This window comes from Malassezia pachydermatis (assembly GCF_001278385.1).
Source record: "Malassezia pachydermatis strain CBS 1879 chromosome Unknown scaffold2, whole genome shotgun sequence".
NCBI classification, from domain to species: Eukaryota; Fungi; Basidiomycota; class Malasseziomycetes; order Malasseziales; family Malasseziaceae; genus Malassezia; species Malassezia pachydermatis.
In genome coordinates this window covers 805963-822608 of record NW_017253139.1, presented here as the reverse complement: position 1 = coordinate 822608, position 16646 = coordinate 805963, and the positions used below count along the sequence as shown (strand labels likewise).

The window sequence follows — 16646 nt, the reverse complement described above, 5'->3', positions numbered from 1 at the left end:
AGCACGGCATGCGTGTGCACATTTCCACCATACCTGTTCTTTTCGCACTATGTGCAGCAACGGCGCAGAAACATCTGGATCGCAGCGATCTTCGTCCTAATCCTTGCAGGTTGTGGGACAGTGACGAGCCGGTATTAGCGGGATTAGCAACACCACGCCAGATTTTATGCAAAGCACTGCAACTTGTAAATAAAACAGGTTCGCCACGCCAGCAACGTTTCAAAGACAAATGGCTTGCCTCCAAGGGGACTCATATGCTAAATCAGGGCCTGGAAGCCATGCTCACGACCAACGATTTTGCAGGCGCATGGTATATATTGCAACTTTATGCTACGTGGGGAAAGAAACCAGATGCATGGACACATTCTTATTTGTGGAAACGCCTTGCAGCGCTGCGAAATACCACGTTGTCCCTAGGTGATGAGCCAGCCAAAGACGATTTGGTCTTTGCCAGCGAACGCATGGAAGCCTGCATTGCTGAGCAAGCAAAGCAGACATGGCCGGAAAGAGAGCGGCCATCATGGATGAAGACACAGCCTGTTCCGTCAACGACAGAGGCATGGATTCAAGCTGCTAAGGATGATATGGTATGTGCCATGCAATACATAGAAGAAAGGGTATCATAGGAAGTATTCAATGGTTTCATTTCGTGCGTGGGCCGCCTGCAAGGGGCCATCGTGTTCGTTCTCTGGTGCCGCTTCGAACGTATTAAAGTGACGTGTACCATCGGGGCTAACCTCCAAGATGGATGCGAGGTTACCACAGCGATAGCAGTAGTTCGGTGCGGACCAAACTGTACTCAGCTGGTTGTCGTAGAGCACATTATAGCCTTCCATGCACAGCTGGTGTGCACGCAAGATATGGGACATCTTGTTCGATTCAAGGAAATGACGGACCACTGAAGAACCAAATGTATAGCCGGCACCGCGTGGTGAAATCGCAAATTCTTCTTTGTCAGGGTCAGGATCGGACCATACTAAGTCGGCCATGGGGCCTTCATGAGGGATCTCACGGAACCTATCAAGGATCTTGATTTGGTCAATATAGTGAACAGAAGGAGAAAGGCCACCATGTACACAGAAAATCTCATCATCAATGACAACCGAAAGAGTAAGAAAGTCAAACATGTCAGTAAAGTATTGCCAGACATTTGAGTCGGGATACTTTCGAGCGCATTCCGCATAAAACCCATAGGTCTGATGCGTGAGCCATGTACAATACATACCTGTGTCACAGCACGGCTCTCGTGGTTCCCACGCACAAGTTGTACGCGGTTAGGATACCGCAGTTTCAGGCACGTCAATAAAGAAATGGTTTCGACGGAAAATAAGCCACGGTCCACATAGTCGCCTAGGATGAGTAGAGCCGTTCACGTACCTAAGAACAGGTAGTTTGTCATAGGTACATCGCCACCGATCTTAAAGATCTCTAGAAGATCGTAAAATTGACTGGCGTTAACCGCACAAAAAAAGGCGAGCGCACATACCCATGGATGTCACCAACAACTGTCACTGGTGAGCTAATGTGCACGACATTGCTCTCGTTCATCAACAGCTCCTTAGTCTTCTCGCATATTTCCTTCAATAGTGTATCGATTAGGAGCTGCTTGTTAAGCAACTTCTCAATGCAGGCATCCAAGTCGAGCGCCATGGCGGCCGACCCCAAATGCCGAGATGCGTCAACGCTCCGACCTCCAGACCGGCAGATGTGATTAGTCATCATTCATGGTATACGAGGTGTCGTACGGCTTGCCTGACGCACGGCGCTTCGCGATACATACACGATGGTGGACCAGCGGGATCTTGCTGTAAATTCGATTGTCCTGGAGGATCCGCCATTGGATTTCGCGCCGATCCCCCCGGCATCGTCGCAGCTGGTGGTCTTTGACTTTGACTGGTCCCTCGCCGATCAGGATACGGATCGCTGGGTTCACGAAGTGCTCTCGCCTCGTCTCCGCATCGAGTTCGTGGAGAAGAAGCCTACCATGCAATTTACGGATATGTGGTATGTGTTTTTGCTTTCTTATCTCAAGTGCGTATCTCCTCGAGGAGCTGCATAAGGAGGGACACTCGCGTGAGGCTTTGGAAGACGCGCTTCGCTCGATGCCTATGGTGTGTATGTACACTGCTAACACAGTAGCATCCAGGTATGCTTCGTGGTGTTCGTACGCTGCAGAAGGAGCACAAGGGAACTGATTTTCTTCTTCTCTCTAATTCTAACGAGGTGTATATCGGCACTATTTTGCCGGTACGTCTGCCGCGTGCCTACAGTACTGACTCGACAGAGCAAAGGCCTAACTGAGCCTCCCTTGTTCAAGGAAATCGTGACCAACCCAGCGCAGTGGGAGCCGAATGGCTTGCTTCGTTTGCGCCGCCGCATTTCCCCGGATGGCCCGCAGCATACCTGTACCGTAGGATGCAGTGCCAACATGTGCAAAGGTATGTCAGATATATCTACAGATCTGACAGTCTCTCAGGAGATGAGCTTGATGCTTACAAGGAGCGCCATGCCTCAAGCAAGTACGAGAGGATTATCTATGTGGGTGACGGTGGAAATGACTACTGTCCCGTGAAACGCTTGGGTCCGAACGACATTGCATTTGTGCGTCGCAACCGTGGGCTGGCCAAACGCATCCTGGAAGAAGGAGGTATTCAATGCCAAGTCCGCTACTGGTCGGGTGCATGGGAAGCCGAGCAACTACTTCTTCTTCTCCGTGCGCAATCGTAGGTGGTCCAGGCGCGTTTCACGACACGCGTGCCGTCGTTTGGGATATTTCATGCGTGGGCGTAAACTAGATAGGCTCCATGGCGCACCTGCTTCTTTGGCACGTAGGTTTACGTAGACGATATGTATAGAGCCGCAGCAAAGGGTCTTTAGTGGAAGTTTGCGCGCAACTTGCATGCGAATGCAGCCAATCTGGAGGCGGCCATCAGCCGCGAAATTCTGGACGTGGCCCTCAATACGCGTACAGACCGTGAGATCCCTTCTCACCAACGGCGCGCCTAGTGCACACGTCACTTCGTTGGTCGTGAGCATGACAGAGGCAGGGCCTGGAGAGAATAAGCCGAATGCGGCAGTGCCTAACAAAGGCTCTGCTGCACCGGTGTTGTCACCCCAGAATGGGGAGCCTGGCTTGCAACGGCGAAGAACGAATCCTCTTGGCGAGCTTATTGCAACAGAAGCAAGGTACGTCCAGGAAATGAGCCTTGCAGTTCGGCGTGTGGCTGCCGCCTGGAGCATTACCAACTTCCCTCCCAAAGAAGTAGATGCTATGTTCCGTGCTATTGAGGTTGTATACCGCATCAACAGTGATTTTCTTCGCTCGCTGCAGGAAATCGGCCCCAACCCTACCTCCCCGAAGGGTCTTGGCAACTTGTTGATGCACTGGGTGGACAAACTTCAGGCCCCATATACAAGTTATGTCTCTGTGTATATGTGCGGTCTGAATTCATGGGCTCCCATTATTCATAACAAAGAACTGGGCTTGATTTTGGCTCAGATCTCGACAGAGCTGCCCAAATCGGTGGAACAGCCAGAGTGGACGCTCGATGATTTTTTCGAGCTCCCCTTAATTCGTTTGCGATTTTACAAAAAGTTATACAACCGATTGCTGCGTAGTACACAGGCTGGCCGATCAGACCATGAACTCCTGGTCGGTGCAAATCGCAAATTGGACGTTCTTGTGGACAAAGCTGCGAAGCGTCAAGCTGTCTCCTTCATTCAGCAAAACCCTAATCACGCACCCAAAGACATATCAACGGAGAAGCCTATTTCGCGATCCAATACGACAGCAAGTGCAAGTTCGGTGGCAGCTATGGCGTCTCATGCCTCGCCCACTGTGCCGTCGCCGAGGCCCATACCCGCCCCTACACTGACCTCTCCGATGGCGAAAGAGGGTGTTGCATCCTCTCCTCACATCACGACCCCTCAGAGCCCCACAGCTACTACCTCTCCTCTGATGATGGCTCAGACGCCTCGCCCGCCTTCCGTTCCTTTGGAGAGTGCAACGAAGAGCCCAGAAGTGCCTCGTCCCAACGCTACAAGCCCAGTTATGACACCCACGTTCCCTGCGATGAGGCCTGTCGTTATGCCCCCGCCAGGATCGACACCTCGGCCTGCACCGCCGGCTTCTGTCCCTATGCCTCCGCAAGGACTTACATCTGGACCAAGACCAGTAGCTCCTTCTATGCCTACGCCGGGAGCCATCTCAGGGCCTACACAGGTATCTGCTCCTTCTGTGTCTCCACCTATGGCCTCGCCCACCATGCCGGGTCGCCCGCCAGCACCTATGATGACCCCTGGCGCTATGCCAGCTCTTGGTTCCCCCCTTCCCGTAACGATGAAGCCCCCTATGCACGTAAGGCCTGTGGCAGGGGCCAATGCCACTCCGCTACTCGAAACCCCAGCGAACTTTGGCGTGAGCGCTACGAGCTCGCAGCCACGTAGGCCTATCCCTACGCCTGCGCCAAGCGCAGATGCGCCACGTAACGTGTCGGGGCAGAAGAGTGATGCAGCAAATACACCCAACCAGTCCCCTGTGCCTGACACGAAGGAGCCCGAAGTGATCACCGTGTCCCCCTCCACGTCTAAATTGTCGCCTATGTTGGTGCCACCTGCGATGATGCCTGTACCTGTTCCTTCGTCGACATCCTCGCCGACCATGACACCAAAGCCCAAGGCGGAACCAAGCCATACACGTCCCAGCATCACGCAATCCATTGAATCGCAGAACCTGGTTCAAATTCAAAACCGAATTGACTCAACGAAGACCATTGACGTATTTTCACTGGAGCCCAAGAGTTGCCGCTTGCACATGACGCCACCGTCGCTTCCATTTCAACGGCAATTGCGTTCCACCGATAGCGTGCGTCTCCAAGTGGTGCCCAGACATGGTGCTGGGCGTACGATAGAGAAAGCACGATTGATTCTGCTCACTGATCTGCTTTTGGTGGCGGAGGACAAGGCCCCTCATGCCATGGAACTACCAGCTCAAGACATTCAATTGATGTTCCCACCCTTGTCGGGCCGATTTATTGATGTATATGATCAGGGTGTGACACAACCCACAAGTTTACGCCTCTCAATTATGCAACGTGTGGATTTGCTAGTCACATTGCCCACGGCAGAGCGCAAAGCCCTATGGCTACGTGAACTTCATGCCTGCAAAAACTTTGGACAACATCAACAGCGCTCCCCAGTGAAAGAAAGCAGGCCGTTGCCAGGCGGTATGACCCAGCCGGCCCCTGTACCTACCCCAACCATGTCAGGTATCTTGTCGACACCGAAAGCAGGGCCGCCATCCCAAGCACCAAACACTGGCTCACAGCCCAAATCTCCACCAGCGGCGGTCAATGCTGCCCTCCAATCGGCGCTGAGCTTATCTGCTAGTCCCCCTCGACCGACACAGACCTCGCCGCCGGCCCATACCTCCCCCCGTTTTGGTGCAGCGTCAGTGCCGGTACCGATGCCTGGCACCACACCAGGTCCACAAAGCCCGCCTTCGGGTCAGGCGGTTTTGCCCAGTACACTGAACAAGGGCCCTAGTGTCCCGCCTTCACCCATGATGCCACCAGACCGATTGCTGCCAGGGCGCTCTGCCTCTCCTGCTAACACCACGTCTGACTCACGGATCCGTGCTGGCCTGCCTCCGTTGCTTGTGCCGAATGCCTCGACCAGCGACAGTCTTCCTTCGGTCCCAGTAGCGGAACAAGACTCGGGTCGTGTATCGTCACCCATCACACCAGCGCATTTGACGCGGGCCAGCTCTTTAGCCTCGCAAGAATCCTTCCCGCGCCTTATGACACGTCGTGTGGATTCACCTGATTCTTCTATGCCCATGCCGCCAAATCGGGGACCGGATGAAAAGGGGGTGGTCGGGGCGCCGCGCCCCGGTGCCACGTCAGCAATGTCCTTTGGCAGTGCCTCTGAGCAGACCTTGGCAGGTTTCCAACCGCCATCCTCACCGAATGGGCCGCTCGGCTTCAATATCCGTGCACCATTGGGAGGCCTGCGTGCATTGGGTATGCGCCGTCCATCGGAGCCACAACTTTCACAGCTAGCGCAATCGCAGGCATCCTCGCCTACGCTCCCACAGGCACAGACACGAACACAGGCAGGACCTACGGCTGTGACATTTTCTCCTAACACAGCGCAAGGCCCGGGTCCTGCACCAGGTAAAACGATCCCTCGCTCTGTCTCTACGTCACGGCTGCGTGATGCGAGCAGCCCTACCTTTGAGCCGCCTTCAAAGATGCGACATGAGACGCAGCGACGCAACTCTACAGAATGGATGCAAGAAGACCAGGCAGAGCAAGAAATTGCGCCGGCCAAATATGAGAAGCAGTCCTTCAACCTCTGTGCCCAGATGCGCTGCAAAGTGTTTTTGAAGCAAAGCTACGCGCAATGGCGCTCCCTGGGTTCGGCACGACTACGTCTGTATCATCTCATGCCATCCAAAACAAACCAGCTCGTCGTGGAGAATGACAAAAAGGTCATGATTTCTTCGATTGTGCTTCCCAACGCAGTAGAGCGTGTTGGCAAGACTGGTTTGGCCGTGGAGTTATCTGATATGGGACGCCTCACTGGCATTGTGTACATGCTGCATATGCGAAGTGAAGAGTCAGCCAATGGCCTATTTGAACAATTGCTCACGGGATCCAGTCGCACTGCACTTACCAGTCCTTCTTTGGCATAGACTCGACCCGTACATAGTGGCCTGCGTTGGCCTTTATAACGTTTTCAACCATTATAGCACCGTGCGTGTGATGTGTCAGTGTTTTTTGGCCCGATCTCATATCGGGTGGTGAACTCCACCGCGGTCTCTGCGCGTCTCACCATGACAAGCTCACCGGCGCCGTGGGATGCATGGCTCCCACGAGCCTCGAATAATACGCTCACGCAGCGGAAGAAGCAGCGTAGCATTCGTCCTGGATCAGAGTTGTTTGCTGTAGATGATGCACCGCCGTCGGCCTCATCGTGGATACCCATAACAAACGACACCGGCCCTGAGGGTGGTACCACCAAAGGGCACAAACACTCTTATACCAATACCACACTAGACCGCTTGGAAAATTGGCTCGGTCTTCGTGATATACCTGGGTCGTCACAACACCCAAAACCACAGGCACATGCACCTAAGCGAAGTGCTGATGTGGGCAGTGTTGCTTATGCTATACATGAAACCCCAAGCTTAGATGCGTCTTCCCACATCACTGTACAGGTCCTTGTGCACACAGTTTTGCCAACTGATACGCTAGAAGGCATTTCTTTAAAGTATGGGGCAGATGCCCATGTCGTCCGTCGAAGTAATCGACTGTGGCCCGGTGATGTGGTACAGATGCGTGATCAGATTTATATTCCTGTGGACAGCTGTCGATGGCAGCCACCAGATGCGGCGCTTCGCTCTGTTATGAGAGAAGGCGATGGCTCTTTGCATGTCTATAATACAGATCCGTCATTGTCCTCGAGTAAGAAACCAATGGAGAAATCCAACGACGATACGCCATTGATCGACCTGACTGTCGAGCAAGTGGAACCAGAAACACTGCAGTTTTTCCCAGGCGAACGAGCACATCCGTCGCAAGGTATTCCTATGGGCCATATGGGCGAATCAGGGTTGGACGATCTCCTAGAATGGCAGCGCAAGCAACGAGGGCAGGATGTGGACCTACCACGACGGCAACGTCCGCAGCCATCAACACGCCAATCACAACGCAAAATCGCTACGGAAAAGGTAGAAGAGATGTGGCGGCCCAATATACGTACGCTTGGTGCTCGCAAATCAGACCGATCTTCGTCCTTGATGCTCTTTGATGCTGACCAAGATGAATCACCTATGGAAAGTCATCCATCCGCTACGCGTCCCCCACTGACGCAGCCACACTCATCAACCAGTTCTTCCAAGTTTAGCGATTTTCTTCGAGGGCCACTGCCCAATCCAGGAGCAGCAGCCAACTGGGTTCGTCCCATTCACGACAGTCTACCAGAAAATGCCCCACATCCACGCACTACGGTTTCATCGAATCATATTTTCTCAGATTTGATCAGCGGACGTGTTCGTATGGAGGATGCTGTGAACGCAGCTATGCATGAAATTCGACATGCCACATCGACGTGGAACTCCAAGCGACGAGACAACGCTCAGGTACTGCCCATGTAGATGAATGAAAAGAGGTCTGTGCTTTAGGCATAATTCAACGAGCGCATAAAGAGGAACAGCATTTCCATAACAACTTTTTGTTAGTTTCCATGTATACGTACATCCACCCCCCAGGAGAACAAGGAAGAACAAAGCAGTGTACTGCACCACCTTGGACGTCTTCTGACGCTCTTCATGTGTATGAAGCAGGCCACGTTTATTAGGGCCCTTGCTGCCCCGCAAATTTTGAGTTTCGCGCGCTTTCTTGGCAAAAAGCTCGTTTCGTGCGCGGATGTCCTTGGCAGAAGGCTGTGGGTTAGATCACAGCTCACTCCTACTTACCATGGTCGACAAGCAACAAACCATCTGTTCACGACTCGCGCGCGTTCAGGGCACGTGAGTGTGGAGGAAAAGGCGAGTCGACGCACCATGCTATTTTTTGTCAGTGAAGAAAGTTGCAGAGCAACGCTATTACACGATGGAAGACGAGGTGCAGCGGGCCACACACAAACGACGGACTTTGACACCCGCAGAAAAGCAGGCGCAAGCGCTTGAGGAGATGTTCAAAAATCCCAAACGAGCAATGCGCCTGCCATCCCCCCCTCGCAGTGCTTACAAAGTACGTGAGCCGCCAGAGATGGTCGACCATGTTCAGGGCAGTAGCGCTGGTGTGGGTAGTGGCGAGTTTCACGTATACAAGATGACAAGACGTCTCGAATCTGATCGGATTCAGGCTATGCAAGATGAAGCTGATCGAGTATGTACCTATTTGTTTGCTTACCTATCTAGAAAGCTGCGCAAGCTGACTTTGATGCGAAGCGCAATGCTCAAGCAGAGCTTGACGAAGCAAAGACGTCTAAAAACCGCGCCCGCCGAGCCAAGAAAAAAATGGCACAGCAACGAGCACGTGAAAGCAAGGCGCAGGATCTTGAGTTGACGCCCAGCGTACTGACAGGTGATACTATATCGAAAAAGCGGAAGGTATCGGAGCCTAACGAAACAACGAGGGATCATCCTGCCCCAAGAAACGACGGTGATTAGATTGACCTTAACAGAGTCATCGATACATTATTGGCTCATACGCCTGAAGCAGGTACGTTTCGGGGTTATAGGCGCCAGCGGCCTTGGCCTATCTTGACAGCCAAACCTCTTGTCTTGGCCCCTCCACTCATGAGGTGCTTCACGCAAGTCTCCGGACAATGATCACGTGTTGCATAAAGGAAAGCCGGCCGAGCCCGGTTCTGCCTCTTGCCATGTTGCGTCTCCCTGCTGTTCGTGCACTGCGCGCGCCTTTGACCTCGGTTCCGCGCTCACTTCCCGTCCGTTCGACCTCTGTTCAACTGCGTACTATGGCTGTGGCTGCTGGTGTTGGTAAGGGTGAGGACAACGTGCGCCCCCCGCCTGATCAAGTTATCCAGGACATGGCTGACTACGTCCACAACTACGAGATCACTTCGGACACTGCCTACAACACGGCTCGCCTGTGTCTCCTGGACTCGTTGGGCTGTGCTATGGAGGCACTGCGCTTCCCGGCCGCTCGCGCGGTGTGTGGTCCTGTGGTTGAGGGCACCGTAGTGCCGAACGGTGCGCACGTCGTTGGTACCGATTACGTGCTTGACCCGATCCGTGCCGCGTTCAACAACGGTGCTTTGATCCGCTGGCTGGACTTCAATGACACCTGGCTCGCGGCTGAGTGGGGCCACCCGTCGGACAACCTCGGTGCTATTCTTGCCGTGGCTGACTGGATCTCGCGCACCAACATCGCCAACGGCAAGCAGCCGCTGACCGTCAAGGAGGTTCTCACGGCTGCCATCAAGGCGCACGAAATCCAAGGCAACATGGCCATCGAGAACAGTTTCAACCGCGTGGGTCTCGACCACGTTGTTCTCGTGAAGGTTGCCAGCGCTGCCGTTGTGTCGAAGATGCTCGGCCTTTCGCGCGACCAGACCATTGACGCCATCTCGCAGGCGTTTGTGGACGGCCAGTCGCTGCGTACCTACCGCCACGCCCCGAACGCTGGCTCGCGTAAGTCGTGGGCCGCCGGTGACGCGTGTGCGCGTGCCGTGAACCTCGCTCTGCTTGTGCAGAAGGGTGAGGGTGGCTACAACTCGGTGCTTACTGCCAAGACGTGGGGCTTCTACGATGTTCTCTTCAAGGGTCAGGAGTTCAAGTTCCAGCGCCCGTACACCTCGTACGTCATGGAGAACGTTCTCTTCAAGCTTGTCCCTGCTGAGTTCCACTCGCAGACGGCTGTGGAGGCTGCTGTGCAGCTGCACCAGAAGCTCAAGGAGATGGGCAAGACCAGCGATGACATCAAGAGCGTGAAGATCCGCACGCAGGAGGCGGCTATCCGTATCATCAGCAAGCAGGGCAAGCTGAACAACTACGCTGACCGTGACCACTGCATTCAGTACATGGTGGCTGTGCCGCTGATCAAGGGTAGCCTGGAGCCGAGTGACTACACCGATGAGTTTGCTGCTGACCCGCGCATTGATGAGCTCCGTGAGAAGACCCTGGTGGAGGAGGAGCCTCGCTACACCAAGGAGTACATGGAGCCGGAGAAGCGCTCGATCGGTAACGCTGTCTCGGTGGAGCTCAAGGACGGTACTGTCCTGGAGGAGGTTGCGCTTGACTACCCGGTGGGCCACGCCCGTCGCCGTGACGAGGCCGTGCCGCTGATTGCCAGCAAGCTCAAGAAGCACCTGACTGGCTTCCTGGATGAGAACCGCCAGTCGAAGATCCTTTCGCTGCTGACGGACCACGACTCGCTGGTCAAGATGTCGGTGAACGAGTTCGTTGACCTGTGGACCCAGAAGGCGTAAGCATGTACATAGATCCTGACTATGGATTATGCTTGCTATAGAATAGCTTCAATCGTTTGCTTCTTATTCCTGCGCACGTCATTCTGCCCTCGCATGGCATGCAGCCCGCGGCCCCTGCGCCGTGGAGGAATCACGTGCATGCCATCTACCTAGGCGCACGCTCGAGCAAGCCGGCCTTGATCATCGCGACCATGCTTCGTACAACGCTGCCTCGAGTCTTGACCCGCGCTGCAGCTGTGCCATCCTCGCGCGTAGCTGCACGCTCGTTTGCCAGTGCCGCACTGGATGGCCCTGTGTCGGGCTTCTGTGGTGCTGTCGGCAACACGCCGTTGATCCGTATTAACTCGCTGAGCAAAGAGACGGGTTGTGACATTTACGGCAAGGCCGAATTCATGGCGCCGGGTGGTAGTGTAAAGGACCGTGCTGCGCTTTACATTGTGCTGGACGCAGAGAAAAAGGGTCTGATCAAGCCTGGTGGCACAGTCGTGGAAGGCACGGCTGGCAACACGGGTATTGGCCTTGCCCACGTATGCCGTGCTCGTGGCTACAAGTGTGTCATCTACATGCCCAACACACAGTCGGAAGAGAAGATCAACTTGCTTCGTATGTTGGGCGCTGAGGTGTACCCTGTGCCTGCCGTGCCATTTGACAACCCAGAAAACTACAACCACCAAGCGAAGCGCCATGCGGAGAGTCTCGACAATGCCGTGTGGACGAACCAGTTCGACAATGTAGCCAACCGTGAGGCACACATTCTCACGACGGGTCCGGAGATCTGGGAGCAGACACGGGATACGGGTCTGGATGGCTTTATTTGTGCCACTGGTACGGGTGGTACGTTGGCCGGTATTACCAACTACCTCAAGGCTCAGTCGAATGGTGAGGTGCAGTGCTGGCTAGCTGACCCGCCTGGCTCGGTGCTGCATGCCTACGTGCAGTCGAAGTGCGAGCGACTGGAGCGTACTGGTACAGGCTCGATTACCGAGGGCATTGGCCAAGGCCGTCTGACGTCGAACCTGCGCCCTGATATCCATTTGATCGACAACAGTCTGCATATCGAGGACGAGGCTAGCATCGAGATGGTGTACCGCATGCTCGACGAAGAAGGTTTGTACATTGGTGCTTCTTCGGCGCTGAATGTAGTGGCGGCGAAGCGCATGGCTGAGAAGCTCGGGAAGGGCAGCAAGGTCGTCACCATCCTCTGTGATGGTGCTGCACGCTACCAGACCCGTCTGTTCAGCCGCTCGTGGCTGGAAAGCAAGTCGCTCTTGACAGCGATCCCAGAGCGTCTGCATAAGTACATTGTCTTGCCGTAAATAGACAGCCGAAAGTAGGACGCGTGGCTATGACGATGCTGTTGTGTCATCACAACTCCACACGCCGGCTTGCCTGCCTGGCCAGCCAGCGATTCGTACGTAGGGCGTTGGGGCGGCCAGGCCTACATGCGCTTAGATAAGCAAGAGCACGCGCCAAGGCCACGCAGCGGCCACAACGGCCGCGGTCTCGACGGCCCTACCGTGGTATCTTGGCAGTTACAGATTTGTACGGTGAAGTCGCTCCACGACGCCCATCCTTGCCTTGATGGAGCGAAGTGACAGAGATACAGGGGGTGTTTCATCCAGAGGCCCTCTCTGGGATGACCCTGATACAAGAACCAAAACCTATGCGTACATGGATCGTACTAGTGATGAAGAGGATGATGATACGGTCGCTTCCGAGCGTAGTGAAGAGGAAGCCCCCAGTGAGGATACCCAGTTCCGTGGATCAGAAGAGGCATTTGCAACACGGCACCACCCTACCTCCTTAGATGCGCGTGAGACAAGTCATTACGAGCGGACCATGCGAGAGGCGGGTGTCGTGACACCATTGTCATCGGTGCGCTCGTCGTCGTCTCTGAGCTCGTCCAGTGGGTTGTCGCTGGATACAGTATCAGTGTCACAAGAGGTAGGGCAGGGCGATGCCGAGTCCGATGTGGTTACAGCAGCAACATCGACCAATACGCCAGCGCCACCTACAGCGACAACGACGCGGCCCAAACGGCCTGGACAGCCGCAGTTTGAAGGGTTCTGGCGGGTGCAGACTCTGGACGATCTGCGGCCTATGGTCGATACAAAGCGATTGTCTGAGCAGCACCGACGTGCAGATCCTGTGGGTGGCTATGTGAGCCCGCTGAAAGCGTTGACATCGTACCTGCATCATACGTACCATCTTGTGAACCCAGCCTTCCAGTATGAGCTGACGTTCAATCCACGACGTGTGTTGACGAAGCCCAGCAAGCCCATGTACAACGATGGCCATGACAATGAAGACAGTGACTACATTCTGTATGTGAACGACTATCTGGGCAGTGACGAGGGCCATCGGTACCTGATTCTTGATGTGTTGGGCCAAGGTACGTTTGGCCAAGTGGTCAAGTGCCAGAACATGTCGACCCATGAAATTGTAGCGGTCAAGGTCATCAAGAACAAGCCTGCGTACTTTAATCAGAGTATGATGGAAGTCACGATCCTTGAGACGCTCAATCAGCATTGGGATCCAGACGATGCCCATAACATTTTGCGGCTTCGTGACACGTTTATCCATCACAAGCATTTGTGTCTGGTGTTTGAGTTGCTCAGCTCCAATCTGTATGAGCTGATCAAGCAGAACTCGTTCCGTGGGCTGAGCACGAGCTTAGTGCGTGTGTTTATTGCGCAACTGCTTGATGCCCTGATTGTCTTGAAGAAGGCACGGTTGATTCACTGTGACTTGAAGCCCGAGAACATCTTGCTGCGTACGCTCCAAGCCCCGTCCATCAAGTTGGTGGACTTTGGCTCTGCATGCCACGAGGAACAGACGGTGTATACGTATATCCAAAGCCGCTTTTATCGCTCGCCTGAAGTGCTACTGGGCCTGCCCTACACAGCCGCGATCGACATGTGGTCATTGGGATGCATTGCAGTGGAACTGTTTTTGGGTCTGCCGATCTTCCCTGGCACGTCAGAATACAACCAGGTAAGCCGGATCGTCTCGATGCTGGGTCTTCCGCCTTCCTTTATGCTGGATCGCGGTCGGCAAACCCATGAATTTTTCAATATGCACACGGATTCGTATGGGCGTACGACATACCAGCTCAAGTCGATGGAACAGTACTCACGTGAGCACCGTGTCCAAGAGCAAGCGAGTAAGCAGTACTTTCCAGGCACGACACTCCCGGAGATCATCCGACTCACGCCCATCTCGCGACGTACGAGTCGCTCTGCCGATATGGAGAAGGAAATGGCCAATCGTGCGTCGTTTACAGACTTTGTCGCAGGCCTGCTCAACCTGAATCCGCTGGAGCGCTGGACGCCTCAGCAAGCGAAGCAGCATCCGTTTATAACTGGTGAGCCATTCACGCAGCCATGGCAACCACCGGACGCTCTACATCATCACCATCATCACCACCACCATCATCATCACCATCACTCACGTCATACGTCGGCGCAAGAGGCCACGACCTCGCCACCTACATCTAGCACACGGTACGCAGAAGCAAGCTCAGGTGTGGCCCCAGCCAGTGGGCCAGCCCCGCCGCCAGCGACTGCCGCCGCGATGCCTGAAGAGCCGTATACGGTGGCGCAGCCATACTCACTGGGGCCCTCGCCACGTGCCTACGTCTCGCCGCCTGGCTCCCGTGCCCACTTCTCGTCACCGACACAGCATATGGTCGTGCCCTCGCCAGGCACCGATACACGACATGCGTACGATCGGTCGTCGTACCCCCGTACCATGTACCCTGCTGGCCACGTGGACTACGTCACCACGCCGCCAGAGCCTGAGACCACGTGGGCATGGAGTCCCTCAACGATGGGCCCTGTACCGCCAGGCTATGCGACACAGCCAGGGGCCGGGTATGCCCCGTCGATGTACCCTGTGAATCCGCCCAGCGGATTTTCTGTGGTGGTGCATGGCTCGGCCGCTGAGCCGTATGCCCATCCCGAGAATGGCCCACGCTCGCCGCCTATGACCTACAATGTGCCGTACGGTCGCGAGGCGCACGTGAGTCTCAACGATCCCTACGCGCCGCCCCCGCCGGGTAACGCGATGTACAATGGCGCCCGTCATGTACACGACGAGCACCGCGTCGATCCTTCTATCCTCCCTATGTATGTGAATCCCCATCCGTAATATAGTCGACGTCGTGCGTGTAACGATACATCTATGAAACAGAACGAACCTATTACCGCCAGGGAACAGGCGCTCGTTTGCTAGGCGAGACCAGACCGGGAGAGACAGGACGTGTCTTGCTCGGCGAGACGACCCCTGGCGAGACGGGGCGCATCTTGGTCGGCGATGCCGTACGAGACGATGGCACACGAGGCCGCGAGGGCGTAGGGAGAGATGTCGGCCCGAAACTGCGCCGCCGCGCCATGGACGAGGAACGCGAGAGGGGCGAAGCAGCAGGATCGTGCTCCATGAATTCGTACGGCACTCGGCTGCCTGCTGGCGAAGGATGCGCATCAGTCGCCAGACGCGAGGGAGGGCGCGTACGTGACTGCGAACGTGAGAGGCCACCCACAGGCACAGGGATGCCACTGCCCGCAGGCGTCCCACGCACGGCGGCGCCATTCCGGCTTTCGGAACGGCTGGGTGTGCCATACGACGAGGGCGTCGCACTGCGCCATGGCACAGGGGACGATATACTGGTCGAGGGGCCTGTGCTGTGCTGTGCACAGCTCGGAGGGCCACCGGTGCTGGCCGACATGCTCGAACGTGGACGTGGCAGCGAACTACGCGCAGCACGGCCAAACTGAGAAGTCGTTGTCGGCGCCTGCGCCGTATGGACATGCTGCAACCGCTGCTGCAGCTGATGCATGTGCTCACGCAGTCGCTCTAGTGTCGAGCCGCCGCTACTGCTACCGCCAGAAACGGGCACAGTAGGCAGACGCAACGACGAAGGTGGTACAGGACGCTGGACGACCAAGTCGCTCAGTGTGAGCTCATCAGGATCGGAGCGTGGTAGTGGTACAGGTACAGAGGCCTTGGCCTGTTGCACATGCAGCTCCTCTCGCACGTCGCGCAGTTCATCTTTGAGGCGCTGGTTCTCCATTTCCAAACGTGACTTGCCCTCCAACTCGGTTTCCAGGAGCGCCGTACGCTCCATGGCTTTGTGGTATCGTGCCTCCATGTCGGCCAGCGACGAGTTGATCATGCTACATGTTAGTACAGCATACGAACATACCGCTCAGCATTCTCAAGGGCATCATTATCTAGCTCCATATCGCGAAGCCGCGTTTTGTACGCATCGTGCGTCTCGCGAAGCTTCGACAGCTCGGTGTGTAGATCGCCTAGTGCCGCATTGTGCTCGGCAATAGACTTTTGGTACTTGCTCTTAAGGTCAGTGCTGTGCATACGTACGCGCCATTCGTCGACATCGGCACGCAGCTGCTCGTTTTCCGCCTGCAGCGTATCGGCGCGCTGCCGACTGGCCGCCATATCAGCCTCCATTTCCGCTTCCAGCTCTTTGCTGCTTTCCATAAACTCCTGCAGCCCATTTTCCGCTTCAAGCAAGGCGGTACGCATCTCATCGACGCGCGCCTTCCAGTGCCGCGCCTCGTCCGCCGCATTGGCAAACGTCGGCGCGTCGCCTGTCATGGTAGTATCGGTGTTGGATAAACATTTCAATCACGTGCATCCAAAACCAACACTCCCCCTAGCGCTGCCAC

At 55.4% G+C, this 16646-nt stretch overlaps 10 protein-coding genes across 10 annotated transcripts; 7 read left to right on the top strand and 3 right to left on the bottom strand.

Annotated features, from left to right (window-relative positions):
• Window positions 1-620: 620 nt before the first annotated feature.
• On the bottom strand, window positions 621-1650 carry Malapachy_2473 (metallo-dependent phosphatase; the record flags this gene model as incomplete). Its single annotated transcript, XM_018136962.1, has 4 exons — window positions 621-1196; window positions 1226-1350; window positions 1378-1448; window positions 1487-1650. The coding sequence occupies 4 exons, from the start codon at window positions 1648-1650 to the stop codon at window positions 621-623; spliced, it is 936 nt and encodes a 311-aa protein (XP_017992903.1).
• Window positions 1651-1783: 133 nt separating this feature from the next.
• Window positions 1784-2727, top strand: Malapachy_2485 (hypothetical protein; the record flags this gene model as incomplete). The annotated part of the gene is made up of 5 exons (XM_018136974.1): window positions 1784-2004; window positions 2033-2111; window positions 2140-2247; window positions 2285-2438; window positions 2477-2727. The coding sequence occupies 5 exons, from the start codon at window positions 1784-1786 to the stop codon at window positions 2725-2727; spliced, it is 813 nt and encodes a 270-aa protein (XP_017992925.1).
• A 392-nt stretch (window positions 2728-3119) lies between these two features.
• Malapachy_2489 (gef1 protein) lies at window positions 3120-6694 on the top strand (the record flags this gene model as incomplete). The annotated part of the gene is made up of 2 exons (XM_018136978.1): window positions 3120-3186; window positions 3213-6694. 2 exons carry the CDS (start codon window positions 3120-3122, stop codon window positions 6692-6694), a joined length of 3549 nt encoding a protein of 1182 aa, XP_017992927.1.
• Window positions 6695-7477: 783 nt separating this feature from the next.
• Window positions 7478-8158, top strand: Malapachy_2512 (hypothetical protein; the record flags this gene model as incomplete). The annotated part of the gene is made up of 1 exon (XM_018137001.1): window positions 7478-8158. The coding sequence occupies one exon, from the start codon at window positions 7478-7480 to the stop codon at window positions 8156-8158; it is 681 nt and encodes a 226-aa protein (XP_017993387.1).
• Window positions 8159-8181: 23 nt separating this feature from the next.
• On the bottom strand, window positions 8182-8503 carry Malapachy_2501 (hypothetical protein; the record flags this gene model as incomplete). Its single annotated transcript, XM_018136990.1, has 3 exons — window positions 8182-8231; window positions 8260-8446; window positions 8480-8503. 3 exons carry the CDS (start codon window positions 8501-8503, stop codon window positions 8182-8184), a joined length of 261 nt encoding a protein of 86 aa, XP_017993329.1.
• Window positions 8504-8615: 112 nt separating this feature from the next.
• Window positions 8616-9178, top strand: Malapachy_2513 (hypothetical protein; the record flags this gene model as incomplete). The annotated part of the gene is made up of 2 exons (XM_018137002.1): window positions 8616-8894; window positions 8927-9178. 2 exons carry the CDS (start codon window positions 8616-8618, stop codon window positions 9176-9178), a joined length of 531 nt encoding a protein of 176 aa, XP_017993386.1.
• A 212-nt stretch (window positions 9179-9390) lies between these two features.
• Malapachy_2487 (2-methylcitrate dehydratase) lies at window positions 9391-10959 on the top strand (the record flags this gene model as incomplete). Its single annotated transcript, XM_018136976.1, has 1 exon — window positions 9391-10959. The coding sequence occupies one exon, from the start codon at window positions 9391-9393 to the stop codon at window positions 10957-10959; it is 1569 nt and encodes a 522-aa protein (XP_017992923.1).
• A 191-nt stretch (window positions 10960-11150) lies between these two features.
• Window positions 11151-12275, top strand: Malapachy_2488 (cysteine synthase; the record flags this gene model as incomplete). Its single annotated transcript, XM_018136977.1, has 1 exon — window positions 11151-12275. The coding sequence occupies one exon, from the start codon at window positions 11151-11153 to the stop codon at window positions 12273-12275; it is 1125 nt and encodes a 374-aa protein (XP_017992928.1).
• Window positions 12276-12630: 355 nt separating this feature from the next.
• On the top strand, window positions 12631-15108 carry Malapachy_2486 (kinase-like protein; the record flags this gene model as incomplete). Its single annotated transcript, XM_018136975.1, has 1 exon — window positions 12631-15108. One exon carries the CDS (start codon window positions 12631-12633, stop codon window positions 15106-15108), a length of 2478 nt encoding a protein of 825 aa, XP_017992924.1.
• A 52-nt stretch (window positions 15109-15160) lies between these two features.
• Malapachy_2477 (nuclear distribution protein ro11) lies at window positions 15161-16575 on the bottom strand (the record flags this gene model as incomplete). The annotated part of the gene is made up of 3 exons (XM_018136966.1): window positions 15161-16133; window positions 16163-16311; window positions 16339-16575. The coding sequence occupies 3 exons, from the start codon at window positions 16573-16575 to the stop codon at window positions 15161-15163; spliced, it is 1359 nt and encodes a 452-aa protein (XP_017992899.1).
• Window positions 16576-16646: the final 71 nt, after the last annotated feature.